Genomic DNA, 22,566 nt, shown 5'->3' with positions numbered 1-22,566 from the left:
ATATCTTCACAGCTGTAAATGTCCCAGCAACTGTTCTAAATCTATAATGAACTTAAATGAAATTTTGTTTTTTCTCCCATTCTTTCCACTCAAAGGCAGTTTTGTGCACAGCTCCACTCACTCACTCACTCACACACACACACTACTGTCGAGTGTCATACCTGTTTCCTATCTACTCATTATTTACTGCAGCTACCGTATAACTAAGTGCGTGATGGGTAACAAGACACAACTAGTTATTTTACAGCACAAACCAACCCAAACCCTAAACCCCACTTAGTCCGCCTGTCCACCACTTAGACCATGTGTTATTAAGCTCCCTGACAGTATTTCCACCAATTACAGTGGAGCAGCCGACTGGCCAGCCATTCACCGGACCAGTCCAACTGTGGAAGTGTGCTCATGACAGTGTTTCCACACACCAATTACAGTGAGACAGCAGTGGTAGAGCTGTGTGGTGGCATGGCACCGAGCCACACTACAAGTACCACCGTGGACAGACAGAGAGACACCGGGACGGTGCGAGAAGACCAGGCGATAAGACGACAATCAGGACAGGGCTGTATATTCAAAATTCAAAAAGCAAATTTAAACATAAAATGGAACTTTGCCATGTTATATCACAACACCTCTACTCTGAAAAACAGTTTTGAAAATGCTCCTTTTTAGGAGCCAGGCCATACAGGGCAGAACACAATGATTTTTAGCCAAGACTGTCTGTCTTTCTGTCATCGACAAAGAAATGTGAGGGTTAGCGCTGCAAGCATTGGTTGGCTTTGTGTCCTCCATGTCCTCCCAGCGCAGAAGCCTAAGGATTGGCACCCCCCAAACACCACCCCTTGTATTGATAATGTAGAGAAGTTCATCTGCCCTACAGACACCTGTACCCACTTACAGATCTTACTGAAAAACATATATAGGTTTTTCCCCTAGAACGACTTAAGTTTTGTTTAAATATGTATTATTTTTTAATGTGCATGAAAACAAACATTGCAGTAGCCATTTGTACGTAGCTTTTGGTTCAGCGACTGTTGTTTACAGCGGACTTTGAGAAATATTCTATATTTATTTATTTATTCCTAGAACATCAGAGCAGATTAGAGGCTACGTGTCGTAACGTTTGCACAATAAAATGCTTTTTTTTTTTTTTATTGTGGATACGAGTGTGTGAGTCAGTGGGTGTAATATTTGTTTTTTCCAAGATTCACCTTCTGTACTATGCTTATATACTGTATAGTGAGGACTGAAATAGAACTACTGCCCTTGGAGCTCAGGAAGATCCTCAGAAACTGCTAAAGTAAATAAAAATATTAATTATCTGTGCATCACTATCATGATGCCAACCCAATTATAAGGTGATTATACAATTCCATCATTTCCTCTCTGCAGATCTGTTTAATCCTTAAGGGGATTTAGACTGAAACACACACTCCTCGCTGATGATTCCAGATTCAGTCTACACAGTTTTCCAGTAAACATGCTTCTTTTTCGACTGGTGGAGACAAATAAATACTGCTTAGAATATGGGATTATAATAGAATTCATTCATATAACTATCCTGGTTGGCATTTAGTGTCAGTGACAGTTGCAAAAACGGTTTAATCTTTCAGGAGCAATTAAATCCCAGTGTTCTGAACCTTGTTTCACATCCAAAAAAAAAAAAAAAAGAAGAAAGAAATCAATAGTACTTTTACTGATTTACTTCTACTTTTGTGTGCATCAACAACACCAATCTGCTGTTGTCTTTACGGCGACTGTCCTGTTGGGACACTGTAGGCGGTTTAGCTGTCAGAAAATAAATCTTACACCATTTTACCACAAAAAACAAAAACAACAACAAACAAACAACTTCTGTTCATATGATTGCACTGCCGTCAGCAACACACACATTTTTAAACATTAGACCCTCATTCAACTCCTAAGAGGTCCACAGTGTATACTTGAAAGTACTTATTAAGGCCGAGTACTTACAGCCAGGAGTATCTGCAGTGAAGAGTGAGCCACCTCTATGTACTGGAAATCCAGCAGACAGCCAGATATGGATATATATCTGTGGTCCTCAGGTGCCCAGGAGGGGGGAGGGGTGATGGGTGTCACCTTGCACCCGGGGCCGTTCTCCATCCACCAGGAGCGATGCATGGACAGGTTGAAAGTCAGCACGAGGTCGGTGTCCTGGTGAGACAGAGGAGCCAGTTCAGTGACAGGAAGGCAGAAAATAAGGCTCCGCGTCAGGACAGGAATTGAACCAATTTTTAAGTATAACTCCTGTGTTTGCAAAAGGAGGAGGAGGAGAAGTCATGGCCAGGACTAAAATTAGATCTCAGATGTATGATCCTAATGATGTGGGATTACTCAGATGGGACCTCAATTACACACGTGTAGACTGCTGTAATGAGAGTGGAGGTGGTCTGGCAGTGAGAGGAGGAGAAAGAGTGAAGGAGTGGAGGAGGCTTGGATTCCTTCATGCAACGACGACTCTTGTACAACACCTCCAGCCAGTGAGGAATGGGCTTTAGTGTTGTGGTGTCATGGAAGGGTCAGTGAGTAAACTGTCACTGTTGGGGCTTTGAGACCGCACACTTATAATCTGGTCCCCGGGTTTTTCTCATTCAGCAGAATGTCATAAAACTAAAAAAAAAACGAAGAGACAACGTAACGAGTTCATGACAATTACAGAATGTGACTATGAGCAACAAAGCAAAGAATGACAATTACAGAATGTGACTATGAGCAGCAAAGCAAAGAAAAGACCTATGTTTCAGTTAGCGATGTGGGTGTGTTTTGCGGATTGTGTATCACAATTCTCATAATTCTAATGTCTAATTGGACTGAATTGAATGGTCCTAAAATTGACATTTATTGTTTGTTATTGTGAAAAAATGCTTTTCTGGAGCGACAGGTTTAGATTTATATAAAACACAAATATTGTGACACAGCAATCATCTCATCAACTGAAGAATTCAAACTGTGTTCATGGCAAACTCTTCACCTTTTGCATGTTTCAACTTTTACTTAATCTTTTATTGTTTTGCAGATTAAACAAACAATTATCTTTTCCCCCAGGGTGGAAATTAGACATCACGCCAGCAAACGTCCCTGCAGTTCCACTGTGTTGACTTTTTATTTTGGGAGCCTGAAAGTTACACAATAAATCAGAAATGGCTGTCATCGTGGTTTAATTAATGCACATATTAACAACTCAATTTAGCAAGAAGAGCCACGGAATATTCATTTGACATCCACACAATCCACCCTGACACACACACACACTGAGCTGTCAGAAGGCTTTCCTTAAAGTAGAAATGAACCGCTTCTTATCTTCTTACGTTTTAAGGCTTTTGGATTATTGCAAAAAACACTCTATCACTTTTAGGAAATTACATTAATTTTTCCCCATCAGCCTCCTGCTAGGCTGGGCTAGATATAAATGCCAACTATTCAGAAGATATAATGACAGATTTTTTTACTTTGGTAGACTGCATAAAAAGCACATTTAGTTATGATTTTAAAAATAGTGCAGCAGTTTAGAGAATGTCATGACAAATGTTATAAACTGACAGACAAATTATAAACATGGTCAGCACGTGGTGATTATGAATGACTCATCTTTCCTCACAAAGGCCAAGCTTTTAGTTGATGCTCCTTTTAAACCAGCTCTAGATGAGCCTTCAGAGACGCACACAGCTTTACACTACTGTATCTGACTCCTCCCACCGCATCCATCCATCAATCTGTCACTACGCTGAATTTTGTCACTTAATTTTCCCTCTGTTCTACTTCATTAAGGTCTACTGCGACCCTCATTCACTGTCTCCACACCCGCCCACACCCTCTTTTTCTTCACTCATTTCTTCCTCGGCCTCTCTCTATTTCAGTGTAATGAGTAAATGCCTCATTAGTGCAGAAGTCTGATTAATGCCATCTCCCCTTGTTGTGCTCCTCTCTTTTTAATGAGTCAAATCTCTTTAAGTCTCTCTCTCCTCCTCAACGCCATTGTTCACTCTCTCACCGACCGTCTATGCAACTTGTCCCGGTCTAAATCTTTCCTTCTTGTTTTATTTCTTCCTTTTACATCTTTTTATTGCTCTCATTTCTTGCCTTTACAACTCTCCCATAGGTGGATTAAAAAAAAAAAAGAAATAATTATTCTGTTGCCGCTCTACTAATGAGCTGCTGAAACAAACACCCGTACCTGGACGGTGCTGAACTTCTATTTCTCCCTTACTTTCTTCTCCTCTAAACTTCATTACTCTGGACTAAAATGACTTTGTTGTAATCAACACCAATAACAAATACCCCTCAAACAAAACACCAAAAGAAAGCTACTTTTCTGACTTCCTCTATCTGTGTTTGAAGACACTGTACTCACTGAGGCTAGAGGAGCTGGATTTATAGCTTGGAACTAATACTAACACCACAATACCTACAGCCAACCCAGATAGAAAAGACCTGATATTAAAAACAACACGGTGGAAATTAAGCCCAGTTTTACCCCTGTTGGGGTTCGGAGGCGGTATTTTTGTAATAACAAATAAGTCGTAATGTTGACATGATTCACAACAGGGCCGATTTTGAAATTATTTCACACCTGCATAAACACACACACATATCCATATAAATATATGTATTTTGCATGGATATGAAACACACATTTGTATATTTACTGCAAACAGCTACAATAATGTGTTTATCGACTGCGAATTAAAGCGACAATAAATGGATGGATGGTGGAATTCTTGGATGTAGTGTGTGTCACATTAAAATGTGTTTAAAAATGTAATCAGATTATTTTCACAAACTAATGAAGGCCTTTAACGTGTTCATTTTGACAGGCTATATAAAGCAGACCGCAGCTCCACGCTGGCGTTGATGCATCGTTTGGAAATGGCGGAACTTATTCAGCAATTTAGACGACGAGGACGAAGTACGGCAAAGCTCCACGATAATTTGGAGATATTAACGTTTGTGGTGATGAATGGTCTCCTCGGTGTGCAGCAGCACGCAAGAACAACGACGTGTGTAAGCTGCGTGGATGACTCTCCCTCTCTGTACATAAACACAGTGTCATTCTGAGAATGGTGCAGCCACGTGTTCAGGTCTTTGTCTCCGACCACCGGCTATCGACGCTCCAATCAACCACCTCTCCTTTTTCTCACCACCCTATCCCTCTCATCCTCACCCATCGCCTCTTTACCACATTTATCTCGTCTCTCCTCTCTCTTAATTTCCCCTCAATTTTCCACCTCTCTATTTTCCTTTGTCTACCACTCCTGAGAGATGGAGGGGAAAACACCACTCGGAATAGTCATTCCTTTGGAGAGCTAATAGTCAGCGCAGGAAGATTGATGCCCCTCAGTTACTACCTGCTGCCAAATGGAAGAGAAACGGTTAGAAAACACAGACAATTGGAGAAAATGGTACTGAGAAAAAAAAGGCAGCGTACAAAGTTGGGCTGTGAAATCAAAAATTAAGTGGCTGAACAGATTTGACGTTCAGTCACAGAAAATGTACCATTGCATTTTGCACATTGGTGCTGTCACTGTTCCCAAAAATCAGGTCTGAGAAAATCTTGTGTGACACGGTGTTCCTCTGAGATATTCAGTCCTACCTTACCTGCCGGTGAACGTATGAAATCTTCATGCAGGGATGCTTCCTTGTTTTGTTGACACTCTGTAATGCCTCTACCACCACAGCACTAAAGCCTGTTTTATGCTGACATAAAGCAGCATGGCACACACCTCCACTGGCAATACACTCCTACAGGCAGAAGCAAACGCTTGATAGCAAAAGAACACCGCGAGGGTGGAACTGTTTTAGATCCTTCACCAGGTTCTACATCCCTACATGCTAGTTTTCAAAAACATTCATGTCACTGTTTATATAACGTGTCCTTCTGCTATTGCATCAAAAGACGCCATGTTGTTGTTTGTAAGGTAAAGGAGAAGAAGCCAGTCTAACTCTGCAGACTGAGGCCAAAGCACAAATCTGCTTAAAAAGCTTAAAAAGTATACTTTGCTAACCGTCAGAAAATGCCTGTTTGTAACAATGTATCCCTGTATCCCTGTATCTAAGTATAGTATATAAAACTGTCACTTTCGTGTTACCAGACGGTATGGAAAACCTCAGCTCACAAGGCAGCAGCTCCGTTCACTCAGCAAACACAAAGATCATCAAAGCAAAGGGCAGAAAATAGGGAGAGCCAACAAAATTAGCTTGTTTCTCTCCAAAGTCATTTTTCACACTATTTAACTAAATGTCTATCTCTATTAGTGGCTTCATTCCCTTTTCTATTATTTTTGCTCTCTCTGCTCTCTTTCTGTCCCACTCTGTGGGAGTTATTTCACATCAGTATCATCAGTCACGGTGCATCTCTCCACATTGTTTGGCTGTGATTTCCCTGGGGTTTAAGAAGAGGCCTTAACCCATAATGCCTGAAGCACTTTTCTCCTATCAAATTGGCTCGGACTGCTTGTGTGTCTACGTGTGTGCGAGTGAATGGTAATACTTTGTGTAGATGTGTAGACCCTGACCCCGACCTTAACCACACAAAACATCTCGCCCATTATAACCAGCTGCCTTGGATGGATGGATTTTTTTTTTTTTTTTGGCCACGCAAATTGTTTTCCAGTCGGTAGGCAAACTGCAGGGATCCCTCGTACCTCAGGTGGGATCCAAAATTGCATTAAAGAGAGGAGTTTGCTTATTCATGCTTTCGATGGGTTAATGAGCTTTTAAACCCCGTGGCCATTCCTTCATAAATCAGAACTCTAGTCACTCAGAAATGCTGTTTGCTTTGGTCCACTGATGAAAAAACGGAACGGAATGACATTTTAAAAACAACAGGGTAGCTTTGTCCAATCCCTGTCGTAAAAAATGCAAAGGTGAAAATGCAATATCAATAATAAAATCATTATGTCAGTGAATATATACTGTATATAAACTGCAATATGAGTTAAACCAACTGTTCTGATAGCCAAATACTAAATATTAGTATAGGGTTTGTCTTTAAATGAACTGAATTCCTAGTTTTGTTTAACAGTGACAAATAATGACATGACAAAAAACAACACATTTGTATTCATTATTGTAAAAGGCCACTCGTCTGAACAACACTGCCTTTCTTTTACCTTTTTGGTTTTTCTATCTCTTCTCCACTGCCTTTTATCTTCAACAAAAAAACCACTGCACACAATGTGAACACAAATTACAAAGTTGCTCAAAACATAAACTTTAGAATTCTAACCAAGATAGATAGATAGATAGATAGATAGATAGATAGATAGACAGATGAATGGATGGAAAGCTGGTTGGATGGATGGCTAGCTGGTTGGATGGATGGGTAGCTGGGTGGATGGGAGGGGGGAGGGGGTGGTGGAGGGGAGGGAGGGTGAGTGAGCTGATAGACTGATTAAACTATGGGTCATTTGGAGACCATGCAGTGACAGCAGGACCGCCTCTAAGTGTCTGTTGGAAATAATTAGAAATTATAGTTTGTTTAATTTACACATCTGCTGAGACACCTCAGTACGTGGACTGTACCACAGTCAAATAGAACGTAAAGGTTGTTCTCTTTAGATGCAATGTTGTATGCACAGATTTTGGGTTAGTGTTGATGAGAAGTGCAAGTCACAAAGTTCCATGACATCCAATTGAAAATCAGAATAAATGTCAATTCTAAATCCAAATTTGAATGGGGACCTGTTCAAATCATTCCATTGCAAAAGCATTCTGATTTTTCCCATCACAGAGGTAACACTCGAAAGGAGGAGATCCTCAGTCTCTACAAAAACTAAATGGAAACCAGAGAGTTTGCAGAGGTGTTTGAATTTAAATGGAGTTTTCACTTTTTATAAATAAAGATGTTTTTACCCAAACTTCTACATAACCTTCCCTTTCTTACCAGAAGGGTAAGATGACTTGAGTGACTTTCATTTTTGGCTCTTTTCATGAAACATTTTGAATTAACAAACAAATAAAATAACACACTTATTATCTATTACAATCACACTTGAAATTGAAATGAATTCCAGCTACATTTCAAAGCTGGAGAAGAGTTCATAAGAGTCGAGTCAATGAAATCAATGTTGAATTTATGCACCTGTAAAGTGTGTCTCTCTTGTCCTTGTCCATGAAATGCCACAGAGACAATGAATCGTCAGAAAAAAATAAAAATAAAATCACGTGTGATAACAGCTCAAGGATTATGTATAAAAAATATGCACTTCTAAGTATTCCCACCGGAGGCACGCCGAGCAGGAACACAGCAAGTTTCGTGCCATGATTTGAACGAATGCATTCACTGATTAAGTGCAGTCAGAGTTGACGTATAAACGCCGAGGATCAGGGTGGAGGTTTCAAGCGCAGCGTCTGTGATGAAATGTGTGGGATCCACTCATTCATCGTCGGAGTCTGCCGTGAGTGAACACTGAGAGGAGTCAAATGAAGTGACTATTAGCATTCTGACTCACCCTGGCAATCTGTTTTTTAAAGCTTCATTTCAGGATGAATTGGATGGTTTGCAGTTTGATTTACTGTCATGGTTTTTCATCCTGAGGCAAAGCTCACAGGATTTAAAAAAAAGACTATTGATAACAGCAAGAAATTGATCTGGATTTGTTTTCTTTTTATAAGATAAACCATGCTGACTTCCTGAGGGGATGTGTAACTCTTCCTCGTCTTTTCTGCGTCTTCTCTGCCCCTGTTGAAGGTAAAAGTCTTCACACACACGGCGTCCTTCTGCAGTTTCTCCTTGACTTCGACTGCATTGATATTTTCTCTTTAAAACCCAGTCAGACATATGTTTTTTAAACCAAAGTTGAAATTGTGTAACCACATGACATCACACTTTGAATAAGTTTCCACAGTATGAAGTTGTTATACTTAAGTTTTGCAGACACAACCACTTCAGTATTCTTTGTTTTGGTGCTCGGCTTTAACCTCTCTACTACGGACTAACCCTTTTTTTGGTTCAACAATCCTTGGGACCAATGAATTAAAAAGCACAGGAGGAAAAACAAAAACAAAATCTACTGTATTTTATTTTCTCTCTTTTCTTTCTTTCTTTAGTCTACTGTTCTCCTCACTCACTTCTGTCCATACAGATAAATAAAGGATATGATCCAATAACATTTACGAACCAATATGAGTAAAATAATTGGAATACTCACTGATACTGAGTGTCATTGTTAGCTCTTTAAGACAAAACGCTGTTTAATTTCACCTATTTCATGTCTAAATAAAAACAGTTTTAGCAGATACCAATTAGCAGCATCTCATGTGAATTGTGAACAAAAAACGCCTCAACAAACCAGGCTCTTTGTTCACAATACATTCAGAGAAAGACTAGAGACTGTTGTCTTTTACCAAGGATACAATATTTAATCAGTTAAGATTTCTGCCAGAATGAGACTCAGTCGTACAAACACAATTTGTCGAAGATACTTTTGTTTCCTAACATCTTGGTGCCTCACTCTTTTCACTAGCTTGAGTGAAAATTCTATGAAAAGGCTGCAGTCTGTGTAGAATTCACCGGCTTTTAACTAAAGTAAAGAGGTTTAAAAAAGACCACTCTTGTTTTCTTCACGGTTGCTTTTAATGTATTTATGAAAGGTTTTCAATTTTTTTTTCTAACTACTTAAAAAACAGAGAACGCTCTGGTCAGCGATCTTTAACCATCTGTCAATACTGTTATATTACCACCAATGACATGCATTTTTTTGTGTTTCCATGTGGACAAAGATTTGTGTTTAATCAGGTTTGTATAACTAGATACACCAGAAGCTTCTGCCTGAATGTGGACCGGTCACACCGTCTCCCTGTTTAATTCCTCACACGTCACTTCTCTAACCTCAATCCTTCAGTATCCTCTAGTTTTGTCACTTTTTTGTCTCCTTCCTCTGCTGCAGCACTGCTGTGTTTGTGGACTGACAATACACAAGTGGACAGATGTTAGATGCGGAATGTCATCTTTGGAAGCCATGCTGCGCACACACTCAGACATGTGTCCGTGGGTTTTCTCAGGATGGTGATGAATGACAGCTTCTCCGAACGCTGGCAAACAGACAACATAGAGTACTGCACGCACATGTACTTCCCAGCACAGATACTTAGACCCGCTGCGGCGTACCGAGGATGACTTTCACACACTGCACCCACCGCCTTAGCTAATGACTGACGTCTGCGTATATCCACGTGTCTGTTCCTGCGTGTCATCTGGCACCCTGTAGGTGGCTCCGTCTTTTATATGACAGAGTGGACCAGTGACAGTGAGCTGCCTGGGACTGCATGTGTGAAAGTTGACGCCACTCTGTGAGTGTGTCTTCTGTGTGTCGGCAGCGCAGTGACAGCTCTCTCTCCCTCTCTCCACAGGCTTCCCTTCCCAACGTGTCAGCAGGGGAACATTAGAAATATTTATAAAGAGTCATTCCATGACACTGCTGCTATATTAGATGGTGCAGCGGTGAGTGGCAGGCAGAGTGGGAGTGTGTCAGGCAAATATATGGTTTACAGTATATCTTTGGCTAAAGTTCATATTCCTGCCATGGTGGGATGTTCGTTTCATCTCTCCTGACTGTGGCTGTACAGCAGCCATACAGCGGCGAGAGATAAACTTTTAATAGAAAGTCCCACCAGCTCCACATTAAAGAGCAGACGAGCAAGCCTGATATGATGGAGTTATCAAGCACTAAAGGTAAGTTCCAGTACATACTGTACTGTGGAGCTGTACATGAGTAGTACTGATCAGAGGAGTAGGACGATATAACTATAATATAAAACTTCCCTCTCTTTTGGTGGTCACGCTACTTAAGCCGCGTTGGTCACTTGGAACAATAAAAACATTAATAAAACTTTTAGAAATGTAATGGTGGTAAAGTGGTAATGCATCAGAAGTGTTTTCACATCATGACACACACACACAAACACACAAATATTTAGCACATTTTAATACTCGAACCCAGCGTGTTTCAAATGATTTTTTTTTCAGACCATGTTTCTGTTCTCATCAGTAACAGAAGTGTACATGTGAAATCAGAATGCACACTGTAATGGCTGAAGTCCATGTAGAGGCGACTGTAACAGCCCCACACACCTGACCAGTGCCTCGTGTGAACAGGCTCGACAAACTGTCAAATTCCTGAAAGTTGCAAAAATTATTTTAGACACTGTCACACCGAATTTAAAAAATGGGAAGGTGGAAGGCTTTTCACAAGCTGTTGAGCCAACTGACAAGCATTTCATTGCAGTTTATTCCTGTCCTGCCATTCTGTAAAACTGAAATGTATGGGAGGCTATGAACACAATTTAGAACTCCATAGTTTTTTTTTTTCTTTATTAACGTTGACATTTTCATCCTGAAATAACTGTTGTTGTTGTTATAAAACAGTCAAATGGGATGGAATCAACTGGTGACATTTGATTAATGACCGTCGGAGTAAAGTGTTTAATTTAGCTCAAGCTGTGAATTGGCAAATGAGGTAGAAAATGTAAATTGTGGATGATGGAAACAACTGCACGATGTGGCAAATGACAAGAACAATCTACTCACAAGAACCGGCTAAAAGTCTAGAACAGAGACTCCTGCCGTTTCTAATCACAGGAGCTAACAGTCAAGTTAAAAAAAAAAGTGACAAACAGCAAACTTTTCAGATAAAAACCTATGTGTGTGTGTGTGTGTGTCAGTGACTCATCACCGTCACGCTCATCACCGTGTCTCGTTAAGTCAACATCATGATGGTGCATTAAAATCACTTCACCATTACCTCAAGGGCGACTTGCTCCGGCATGAGTCCATCTGCCTGTCTGACTTATGGACCTCAAACGGCGCTGACACATTTTCTGACACATTTCAAGTCTTGACTGTCTCTGCCATCTCTCCCCCTCACTGTCCTGGGTGTTCCAGCCTTATCAGGAGGAAATGCCACAGGTGTCTGGCAAACCTTTACACTTCTAATCTAAGCCACTCTACGAGGTGTTCAGCACAGTTGAACTGACACTGTTCTCGCACACTTTAAATTAGATCAATATGGTGCCTTTGCCTACAAAAGTTTAAGTTCTTGAAATGTAATTACACCGTTTGTTGTTGTTCTAATGGCCTCGTCGCGTTGGCAGCCGAGCTGCTCAGTCTGGATATAAGGATAATATTAGGTGTAAACACAGAAAATTACAGTAATGCCGCAGAGCAAGTCAGAGTCACTGACATAGTATTAATCAATGGGTGGGTGATTTTATTTTTCCTGCACACAAACATTTAGATATTAGTATTAAAAAAACAGAGCTTTTAACCACTTCTATTCTGTTACCTTTAAGTAATGAACTGAGCTGCTGGAACATTGTGTGAAATTGACACAGCATAATGGCTGCCACATTAATGCCTGCACTATGAATTGACCATAAATAAACAGTGATGGAGTCACATTTCCACAAGGCTCGAGAGTTAAAGTACTGAGGGAGAAAATAAATAAAAAGGGAGGCGTGAGGGAGAGAAAATCACTGAGCAAATTCACATGGCACTTCTCGGAACAACAAGAAGAAAATTATTATAGGCAGAGAAGTAATAAATACAGTGGTGATGGCAGCAAAATGGAGCAAGAAAAAGTAAAAATAATAGAATTCCCTGAATCGTGCCGCACACATCATTAGCCCTATCAGCTACCAGCCAAAAAAGGTCAGGTTTAAGCACTGATGTTTTTTTATGTGACCTGCTGTCCTTTAAATAACCTGATGCGTCTCTGGAATATAGTCATTTCCTCACCTCTGTACTAGCTCCTTGGTGACAACTGCAGTTAATTATGTTATTTTCCTTCTTTCAGGAAGCTCAGCACCAGCACATGCTGCTTTTATGTGACTTTGTTCCAGCTGCTTTAGAATTTGAAAATGTAAAAAAAAAAAACTAAATCAAAAGCTTCAGTTTTAAATCCAAAGTCACAGCGACATGTAGACCAACAGTCGCAAATAAACGTTCAGATATGTTGTTGGACAACAACTAGCACAACCAATGGAGTAACTTGAAGAATTTCTACATTATTGTCATTTGTAGGTAATTTAAATGCTAAAAGGTTCGGAGTCCTCCGTGTCACTCAGAAATCAGATACTGAATAATCCACAAGCCACTTGTTTTGTGACCAGCTTTCGCTGCATCTTTCTGAACTCATTCACTCACAACAGCCTCCAGGTTCGTCAACAGGCCTTAAAAAGGCAGGTGATGGATTCATATCTCAAACAATAGCTGGAGGGGAACAGACAGGGGCATGTGTGGCTCACTTCTCCATCAGTAACTAGGTCAAGGTTGACGTGCCCTTGGGTTGAGTGCACACAAACTGCTCTGGTCATAAATACAAGCTGTTAGGTGTGGCAGCATGTTTCCCCGTAATTGGTCAGCAGTTACTTAGTCATCTGTGTTGCAGAGCGGCTGCAGTGACGAGGGAAGCTAATAGGTTCAAAACTGGGTTTTCCCACGTAAACAGGTGACATTTTCTGCAGACACGTTTGCACCACGTCATAAGTCTTGATTGCATCTGGAAATGCAACTGTTGTGTTGCATTTCCAGATGTTTCCCTGCTCATTTTCAGTAATAGAAATGGCACATATTTACAGTGTGATACAAACATAATCCACACGTCACTCCTCAGCTGCACCAGCTGTTTTTGTTTTGTTTTTTTCTCTTTAGGCCAGCGGTGGATATAAATATCATTAAATTGAAAGATAAGTGGATGTGCAGATTTCCAGAAAGAAGGACAAGAGGAAAACAAACAAGAGTCTGGATAGCAACAAGATTTAACAAGGCTCAGAGTGCAGCTGTGTGTGGAACTCTACACTAAAAGCAGACAGGTAAGAAACGACTGTGTGAAACAGTAAATGAGCGGAGAGCACAGCTGCTAGATGAACCAAAAAGTCCAAAGTAGCTTTAATAAAGACTAACAACACAGAGAAAAGGATGAAGTTGGGGCCTTGGTGATAATACACAGCTATAACTACATGTTTTTGTGATTCATGGCCAGAGCCCAGGCAGAGTAAGAGACATAAATATTCAACAGAGTGAGAAATTAACTGCACACTGTAACAGGAAGACTGCATTTTAAAAACACAACGCCACAGACTGTAATCAGTCACAATCAGCACTCACAGCAACTGATTTCTTCTGTTTACAGAGGCACTGATTGGCTCAATTAAAATGTTTGAGTTACCAGGAACAACGCTTGATTTCAAAATTCAAAATATCTTTTCTAGCAGCCTTCTCCGGTAACAACTTCATTAGTGGTTGCCACAGTTGTAGTTCACGTCACAGTTTGCTGCAGTAATAACTTAGATGCCTTTCCTGGCAAAGGTAAGGATTACCACAAAGAATAAATGGAACTATCCTCATATAAATCACTTATTAAACCCATTTTAATGGCCCAGAGAACTATTTTCAGCCAATATTTTCCAAACCAAAAACATAGCATAATTGGTAAATGTTTCATGGCCAAATTCTCCTGTGGGATCAACTGTCTTGCTGCTGATGATGTGGACAACCTTGTCTCGGAGAAACCCAGAGGTACAGAGACGTAGAGCTGTGGAGATGGTGTCTCTGTCTCTAAAGGCAGAACGAGACAGTTGTAAATGTAAACCAAATGTCACAAATGTTTTTAAAAACCCCACGGTGCCCTGAAATCCAGCACGGCTAAGAGACGGCTCAAAGCTCTTATCTACAAATGCAGATATCTCGGCATTATAACCTCGACGTTTTTCAAATTCTGGGCATCTCTCTCCTTATGAACATCACTGCTCTCAATGGGTTCAGGAGGACAGCAGAGCAAGAGCAGCAACAGTCAAGTGAGATGCAGCTATTAAGTGCGGGGTAACTGAATTGAGGCTTCAGGCTCAGGCTTCCATTCTTACAGCTAATTTAAAGTAAGTATGCTCTCTCGCTCTCTCTCTCACCCTCTCTCACGCACTCACTCTCATTTCAGATTTAAAGCATGTGCAGGGAATATCTGCTGGGGATGATGCAAAGTGTATGGTAAAGCGGTCTTCTTCCCAGTACCAATAGTTCAACTAACACACAGCAGGACTGTTACTCCTTATTTAGGGTAGAATACCAGCCTAAACATGGGGTAAAAAGTTCAACTATCTAGGTCAGAATCATATTTTAGTAAGTCATAGACTAATGCATGCTCCAGCAGAGGGTGCTATTGGCACAGACTAACTCCACATCATTGTTTGCCCCATCCATAAAAGAAGCCCCTATTCCTCCAACAAGCTAACGGTCCACATGACCAGACAATTATAGCACCTACAACAAAAGCACCAATTTCTAGTGAGCTTGAGAATCACAATTAGGCGATTCATGGTCAAAGTAGTGTTCTGAGATGTTAGCAAGAAAGCTGAGCAGGCCTCCTGATACTCTACCTGACAACTGCAACACAGAATATTTTAGGAGCTCTACTGAACTAGAAATATATGTTTTTTAGTTGTTAGAAGCAGACATTATGATTTCATAAATAGCACACAAAAACACTTAGAACACTTACCTGCTGACCTGAGCAGACTCGGTAATTGCTTTTTTAAAAACATGTCTAAAACAGTTAGTTTACAGTAAATGTCAAAATTGTCATAAAGGAAATTCTAAAAAAAAACAAACGAAAAAAAAAAACAATCAGACATTGCAATAAGAGCAAGAAGTTGTTTTGTTTTTTTAGATACTGTAAATGTTTTATACTTTTTAGAAGAAATACACCACGGGTTTCAGAAAACGGCGTGGGTGGAAGTGATTCATAATAAACTATACTTCTTGTATTTGTGGTAATAAGGGGGAATGGAATCAGTGGAGAGCAGTTCATTGTTTTTTTATATAATAAAAGGATTCTTGGGAACGCAGATAATTTCTGTGATTATTTGATTTTAAAAAGGCTTTTTGTGACTAGAGAAGAAATAAAAGAATAGGGTTGGATCAATCCCCATAAATCCCTCGAGAGGTTGCCGCCCGGCACGCGCTCAGCAAGCAAGCATACAAGAACATCAAGAATGTCTTTTTTCTTACTTTAGACAGATCCCCAACCTCCAGGTAAAAACAGATGATAAAAACATTCCAGGTCATCCACGCCACGAGCCAGGCTGCGTACTGCCAGGAGACACAGAGATAAAGAGAGACAGATAAAGGAAAGTAAGAGGCAGACAAGGTTTGACAGGCGTTTGCCTGATTATAAAAGCATGTTCGAGTTGTGCATTCAGAGACGGAGGAAGAAGATAGAGGGAGGCTTCACTTCTGATGATGTTAGGATGCAGAAAAGACAAAAAACAATGGTGAAGATAGCAAACAATCACCTGAATCGAAGCAGACAGGAGGAGAAAATGGATTGTAGAAGTAAAAGTGTGTGTGCAGAGGGAGAGAACAGGAAGGAATGAATGAAAGCGGAATTGATTTGATTAATTTTTTATTGCTTGCAATTAAGTGGATCCTCTCTCTCTTACTTTTCGGTCTGTGGCTGTGTGTGCATGTGTGTGTGTGTGTGCGCATGCGTGTGTGTATAAGTAGGTCTTTAGCAGGAGTCAGTGGGCAATGTCAGGCCCTGCAGGCACAATGAAAACCCCCAAATGTGTTGTGACACCAAAATCATTTTATCGACAGTAGCCGTGGGGACGAAAGACTTTCCTATAAATCACAGCTTTAGCTTTTTGATTTTCTATAAGGATATGTCTACAATGTTTACAAAGATCTAGCGACATGTGAAATACGTTGCTGTTCAGCCTACAGTACATGTATGAGTATATATATATATATATATATGTGTGTGTGTGTGTGTGTCCTTGCATGGGCATGTGTGTTCTTATATTAACTTACCCCTGTGACGTATCTAGGCCTGAACTGAATTGTGCCAAAAAGGCCCAAGATAACGACGATGACGTGGATGAAGTTGGTCAAAATGGGAGCCCACTGATATCCCAGGAAATCAAGCACCTGACGCTCCAATATACTGACCTGGAAAGAGACAGGGGAAAACATTTAGGGCATTTAAAATGAGTTTTTAACTTTGATAACAACACTTGAAGCTAACGATACACAGAGTTAAAATCATCGAATGGATGCAGTTCAATCTAAGCCACAGAAGGGACATGATTATTTTCTCACATTTTCTCAGTCTTTTCATACCAGGAGTGTAATCCTTTACTTAAAAGTGCTACAGTAACAATAGCAAACATATTAAAGGTCAGACAATAAATTGCTATAGCATTGCATCATGATATCTAAAGGTTAAAGCAGAAACTGCCACAATGGCAAAAAATACCCATCTGAATTAAAGAGATTAAAAAATAAGTAAATATTAATTAAATCAGAAATAAACAAAAGTTAGCAATATAGAAATAAAACCACAACAATGCACTTTAGAGATGCACACAAAAACAAATATTGAATAATCCTTCTATTGGGTCCATACACAGATATACAAGCCAAAAAAAAAAGATATGCACAAATCAAAAATCAGTCAACTTGTTAATTCTATCTTATCTAAATCTAAGGAGTTAATTATCAGATGAGCGAGCAATTGATTAATAGTTGAGTAATTGGCTAATCACCGCATGCCTAAATGAGCCAAATTTACAATTCATAGCAAAACTAATTAGTCACTGAGTTAGAGAGGGTGTATTTACAATTTGCTCCCTAATCGTGATGGAAATAAAATCTAATCAGTTATCCATGCGTTTGTGTCAGGATCCCAGGGCTCTCACACTCTCAGCCTCCCCTTTATATTTCACTCTCCCTGTGAGTGTGTGAGATATTATTATCATTCAGGCTCCAGCACTTCATGCTGAGATAGTTAATGAAGTCAGCACCGCGTATGATACAACACGGCTAAATATATTAACACTAAAGCTGACCCCAATAGTGTGAAGCCTTGGACCACAGCTATCGTACTCCTGTGTGAGGAAAGACAGAGCAACAGTTTTCCATTTGGAATAAAGGGCTTTACTTTCTTTTTGCCATACTTTGTATTTCTCTTCCTACACACACACACACCTACACACATGCACAGTCAATAGCTGACTTTAATGTGCGACCATATGGCAACACTACGGCACAACAAAAAGCCACGCACACACATAAAAACACACATACACATACAATGTATCACCCTATAGGAAACGAGTCGGCGTGTATGACATTTACATGAAAAGTGTCTCACGTGAAGGCTGTGAAGTACCGACGCATGTGCATTTGCCCCCCCACCCCCCGCCTGTGTGTTCGTGTGTTAGTTTGCCCGTGTCAGGGCAGGTCTGCTGTGCTTGCACTTGACAGCACCTGCTGTTACTGGAGACACTGGTCCCAGCTGGCAACACAATGTGGGTGTGAGAGTGTGTGTGATTGAGACACAGACGTTGTGTTGCTTTGTCTTTGATGAGCTCCGTCTCTGAATGTGCCTGCGTGTGTGTTTCTTTTGTCTCCCTCAGTTTATTATGTAAAACGTGTCCTCCCATTGGTAATTATATGGTGCTTCAGCGCTGCCTCCCTCACAAACACACAGACCAGCACAGGCCATTATAAGAAGTCAGGGGCCTCCCAGTCCATTACTGGGGCCCTTTGGGGGCCCTTTTCCATCACCAATAATATAAACAGTCTTCACTCCAGCTGGGACACACACACACTCACACACACGCTCCCCAAATAATGCACAATAAATCACACAAACATAAGCGGGGCCACAATTTGTTTGTACGTCAATGGCGACAACCATATTTATCTCTCTCGGTTATTACACAACAGAACCCTAATGGTCAGTCAGCGGTACTGACACACACTTTAAGGTCTTCTGCTCCAGATGAATATGGAGCCAAGCCAGTAAACAATATTCAGCACAAGACCATTTGTACCTTCACACTACATTATCATGCCAGGTGAAGTTCTCAACTCACTGGGCAACGGAAAAACCTCCAACCTCATCTGCATCTGTACATCCATCCATTATAGGTACATCACTGAGTTCACCTGATGAGAACCATAATGCTTCCTCTGATAGGACAGAACCTTAGAATCAGCGGTTAAACAGCTCTGACCCTTTGGTGGAGAAACATGCTCCACTGGTGCACAGACTAGCATCAGCCACGTTAGCAGACATGGCAGTTGTGTGATATCTGCCGCTGATGACAGATTCATCGTCGTGCAGGTGCAGTTTCAGCCTGGCTACTGTGGTCTCCTGGGATTTGCTGCTGCAGGCTTTGATGCTCCTGACAGCCCTGCTCATTTCATTTCCTCTGCTTAAAGCACTGCGGCGGAGGCATGTTCACGCTCGGCTTTTCTGTCTTTACGTCTGTGGTGGTGCGCTGTGCAGCCACCAGTAGACAGAAAACTTATTAGTTATCATGTGTTTTGTTCTGCAAGGAAATATGTTATGAAAGCTGTGTCTCATGTGCCTCAAGAAGACGTCAACATCTTTTAGTCTGATTGATCCAAAGCTAATATTGCAGAAATGACAAAGGATTAGCTTTACTTTTTACTGCATATTTCTTGCACACTGTGAAGAGGAGAATCAAACATCCAGGACCACAAATCATTACGTTGCTCTGGTCTACAGCAGGATGAGCCAAAAAGTACACAGCACTTTTCGATGCAGTATAATTTGTCCCCCCAAAAATTCAACACTTTGACAACTAAGGGTTTTTGGAAAAAAACAACTACAGGTGTCAGTTCATAAATATTTTTTTTATATTTGTCGGTGAAAACCTGCACTGCGACCCTTTGCTTGACAGATAAAGTAATACAAACATAATAGAATGACACATTTACATTTTATAGCCTTTTTGGAAGAAAACAGATTATTCCAGGAAAGGGAAAATACTCGGTTTTGACACAAATGTTTTAAAAGGAGCTAAGCAGGCAAATGGCATCCTGTGGTTGTGTGTGTGTATGTATAGGTGTATGAAAACAAGTTTAAGCCTCCTGTCAATCAACAGCCAGTACAGTATTCCTTAGGGAAACACAGGCATGTGTATTCTTTCCTGTGCTTTGTTAGCATGGACTGATGCTGGTGCTCCTGTTAGCATGGATTTCAGAAATGCGGCACTTAGCCGAGGGACTGACTTTGGAGCTACAGTGCATCCATCACTGTCATGTTGCCCATTCTCACAGCCAACCCCCCAAATTATATTTAGTTTATTTTTGTAGCCTGCTAAGAAAACTGTCAGGGTCCAAAATGAACGGTAATCCAATTCTACTTATATATTGATCTTTCTTTACCACAGCTTTGTCTTTATCTCTGGAGAAACTGTTGTTTGAATCAATCAAATCAAATGCAAAAACAGAAAAAAAACAACCTTTCTTTACTGTTGCTAAAGAATGAAACTTGAAAAAATATGTAAAAAAAACACTCCGTCTCTGACACAGAAAATATATTGAAGAGAGAAAGTTGAAAAGATAGAACTATTTGAAATCTCAGAGAGAATTCCATCTATTTGATAATGAAATGAAAGAATGATATGATTACAGAATAATTCCAGAAGGACAGCTGCACCGTGTGACTATTATGAGACGCAGCGGCAGAACGATAAATGTGTCCTTTTTATCTCAGACACATGACGAGGACAGAGAAGTGGGAGGAAAAAAGATGGTGAGAGACAAACCAAGGCTGCCTGGAGATATCTGATGAGAGCGACCGAAGACATGGAGAGGTGATTAAGATCTGACTGTTACCAAGGAAGGAGAAGAAGATGACAAGTCCAGAAGTGACAGAAGTGTCTTATCAACTGCCAGTCTGTCTCTCAACGCCTACGTCGTTACCTTCTCTCCCCTCACGCCCACTCTCTTCTCACTCTGCTAATCTTGTCTGACCTTCTTATTGTCTCCTGTACATCCTTCATCTTCCACTCCTCATTGTCAGCGCTCCGTCTTTGTGCTCTCATTCATTCCCAATAATAACACACCTTCCCTCTTCAGTAGAAATACAAACACTACAAACTGCACAGTTAGGAAACAAGTTAAAAAGAACACCAGGATGTTTCACTGCAGAAGTTTTGACAGAACACACGGATCCAATAATGTGCTTGTTTTGACTGGTGAACATTAGCCAAATACATATGTAAAAAAAAAAAAAAAAATCACACTAGGTCAGGTTCCATACAGTTATAGCCAAGTTCTACACAGGAGTTAACAAAGGATCACTGAAAAGATAAAGGTCAAATCACAACACCTAGAACTTGACCTCCAAACAAACTTGATGAAAAAGTAAAAAAAAAGAAAGAAAGAGAAACTGCAACAACACCTAATGCAATGTCCAGACAACACTGATATCACATGAATGGCGCTAACATTTCACATATTGTTTCAATGACCTTGTCAGCGACTAGTCCTTAGTCCGGTAAAACAACCTGAAGCATGCATTAACACAGGAGATGCTTTATAATCTGAGTCATTTGGAAAGCTTTGTGAGAGTGAGTGGGCACAAACTACCAAGTCGAGATGCACCATACTGACAGACTCCGACCCAGAAAGACTGAGAGCTGTAACAAAACAAAAATAGAAGAGAAATAAGAAAAGCGTTTTGCATTTTTACAGGGGTGTGGAGACACTGTCTGTAGCCACTGTATTTGGTATGAACTGCTACACATCTCACTTCCATTGCTCCGTTTCTCAGCGGGCCGCTCATAATGATCTTCTCCATGCCCATCATTTGCACCATCTCCATCATTCACCATCAGCTGTAAGCCTTTGTGACATTCCCTTAGTCTATATCTTCTTCGCCTCTCTCCATTCTAAGTCTCATCCTTTCCTCCCTCACCCTCTCCATGCTATGGCTGAGAGTTTTCTCCTGGTGGTGTGACCTTTAAAAAACTGCTGATCAATTCTGTTGCTCATCCCATTATAGACGACAGAAAGGGAGGGATGGGGAGGGAGCCGAGGTTAGACGGGGCGAGGGAGACGGTTAGTGAGCAGAGGCTGAAGGAAGACGTGGCAGAAGGGTGGAGATGTAAACAAGCGGCAACGGAGGGGAGGGAAAAAACAAGTACAGGGAGGGAGAGGCGAAGCGTTTGAGTCAGACAGTGAACGTCACAACTTCCTGATAAAGACACACATTGAGGTGAATAAAAGCCTCTTTTAGCTCCTTGGCTTTGACTCCTAAACCATATTTTTTTGCTGTCTCTGTAATCATCATAAAGTTTTATTGTCCTAATAAAACTCCTAAGCAATCGTAGCTTACTGTTAACTTAATTAAGACCACCTGCCGGTGCTGTGTCCCGCTGTGTACAGCAAAAGCAATCTGCTATCGATTCAGTTCACACAACGATCAATTCATCTCCATTGGAGGCTATTAGGAGCCATTTGTGGCTACTTAGGGCTCCGAGAGAGAGGAAAGACGGTGGGAAGATCGGGTGGGCAAAGCGAAAGAGGAAATGATAAAAGGATGTAGGAAGAAAAGGAGGAGAGAGAGGGGGGGCGAGAGAATGAAAGAGAGAGAGGAAAAGAGTGGGAGTAAATGGTGAAAAAGGAAATTTAGAAATGGAAGGAGACACTGATGACCAAAAGGTGAAAATGTCTCCATTTAATATCCTATTTCCTCAGTCCGGGCCCACTCACTGTCATCACATCCTATTCAGTGG

The 22,566-nt window shown here is 40.8% G+C and overlaps 1 protein-coding gene across 2 annotated transcripts in view; it reads right to left on the bottom strand.

Annotated features, from left to right (window-relative positions):
• The window catches only part of nkain2 (sodium/potassium transporting ATPase interacting 2), a 74,948-nt gene that overhangs the window by 19,194 nt on the left and 33,188 nt on the right, over window positions 1–22,566 (bottom strand). For both annotated transcript variants that reach the window (XM_025056935.1, XM_025056934.1), the window contains exons 3-5: window positions 16,820–16,957; window positions 16,019–16,099; window positions 1,972–2,172 (exon numbers count right to left, since the gene is read on the bottom strand). In XM_025056935.1, coding sequence (XP_024912703.1) covers window positions 1,972–2,172; window positions 16,019–16,099; window positions 16,820–16,957 — 420 coding nt within the window. The remainder of the gene's footprint in view (window positions 1–1,971; window positions 2,173–16,018; window positions 16,100–16,819; window positions 16,958–22,566) is intronic.

This window comes from Cynoglossus semilaevis, chromosome 7, assembly GCF_000523025.1.
Source record: "Cynoglossus semilaevis isolate Cse_v1.0 chromosome 7, Cse_v1.0, whole genome shotgun sequence".
NCBI lineage: Eukaryota > Metazoa > Chordata > Actinopteri > Pleuronectiformes > Cynoglossidae > Cynoglossus > Cynoglossus semilaevis.
Note: the sequence above shows the minus strand (reverse complement) of the source record. Positions and strands in the feature narration are given on the sequence as shown.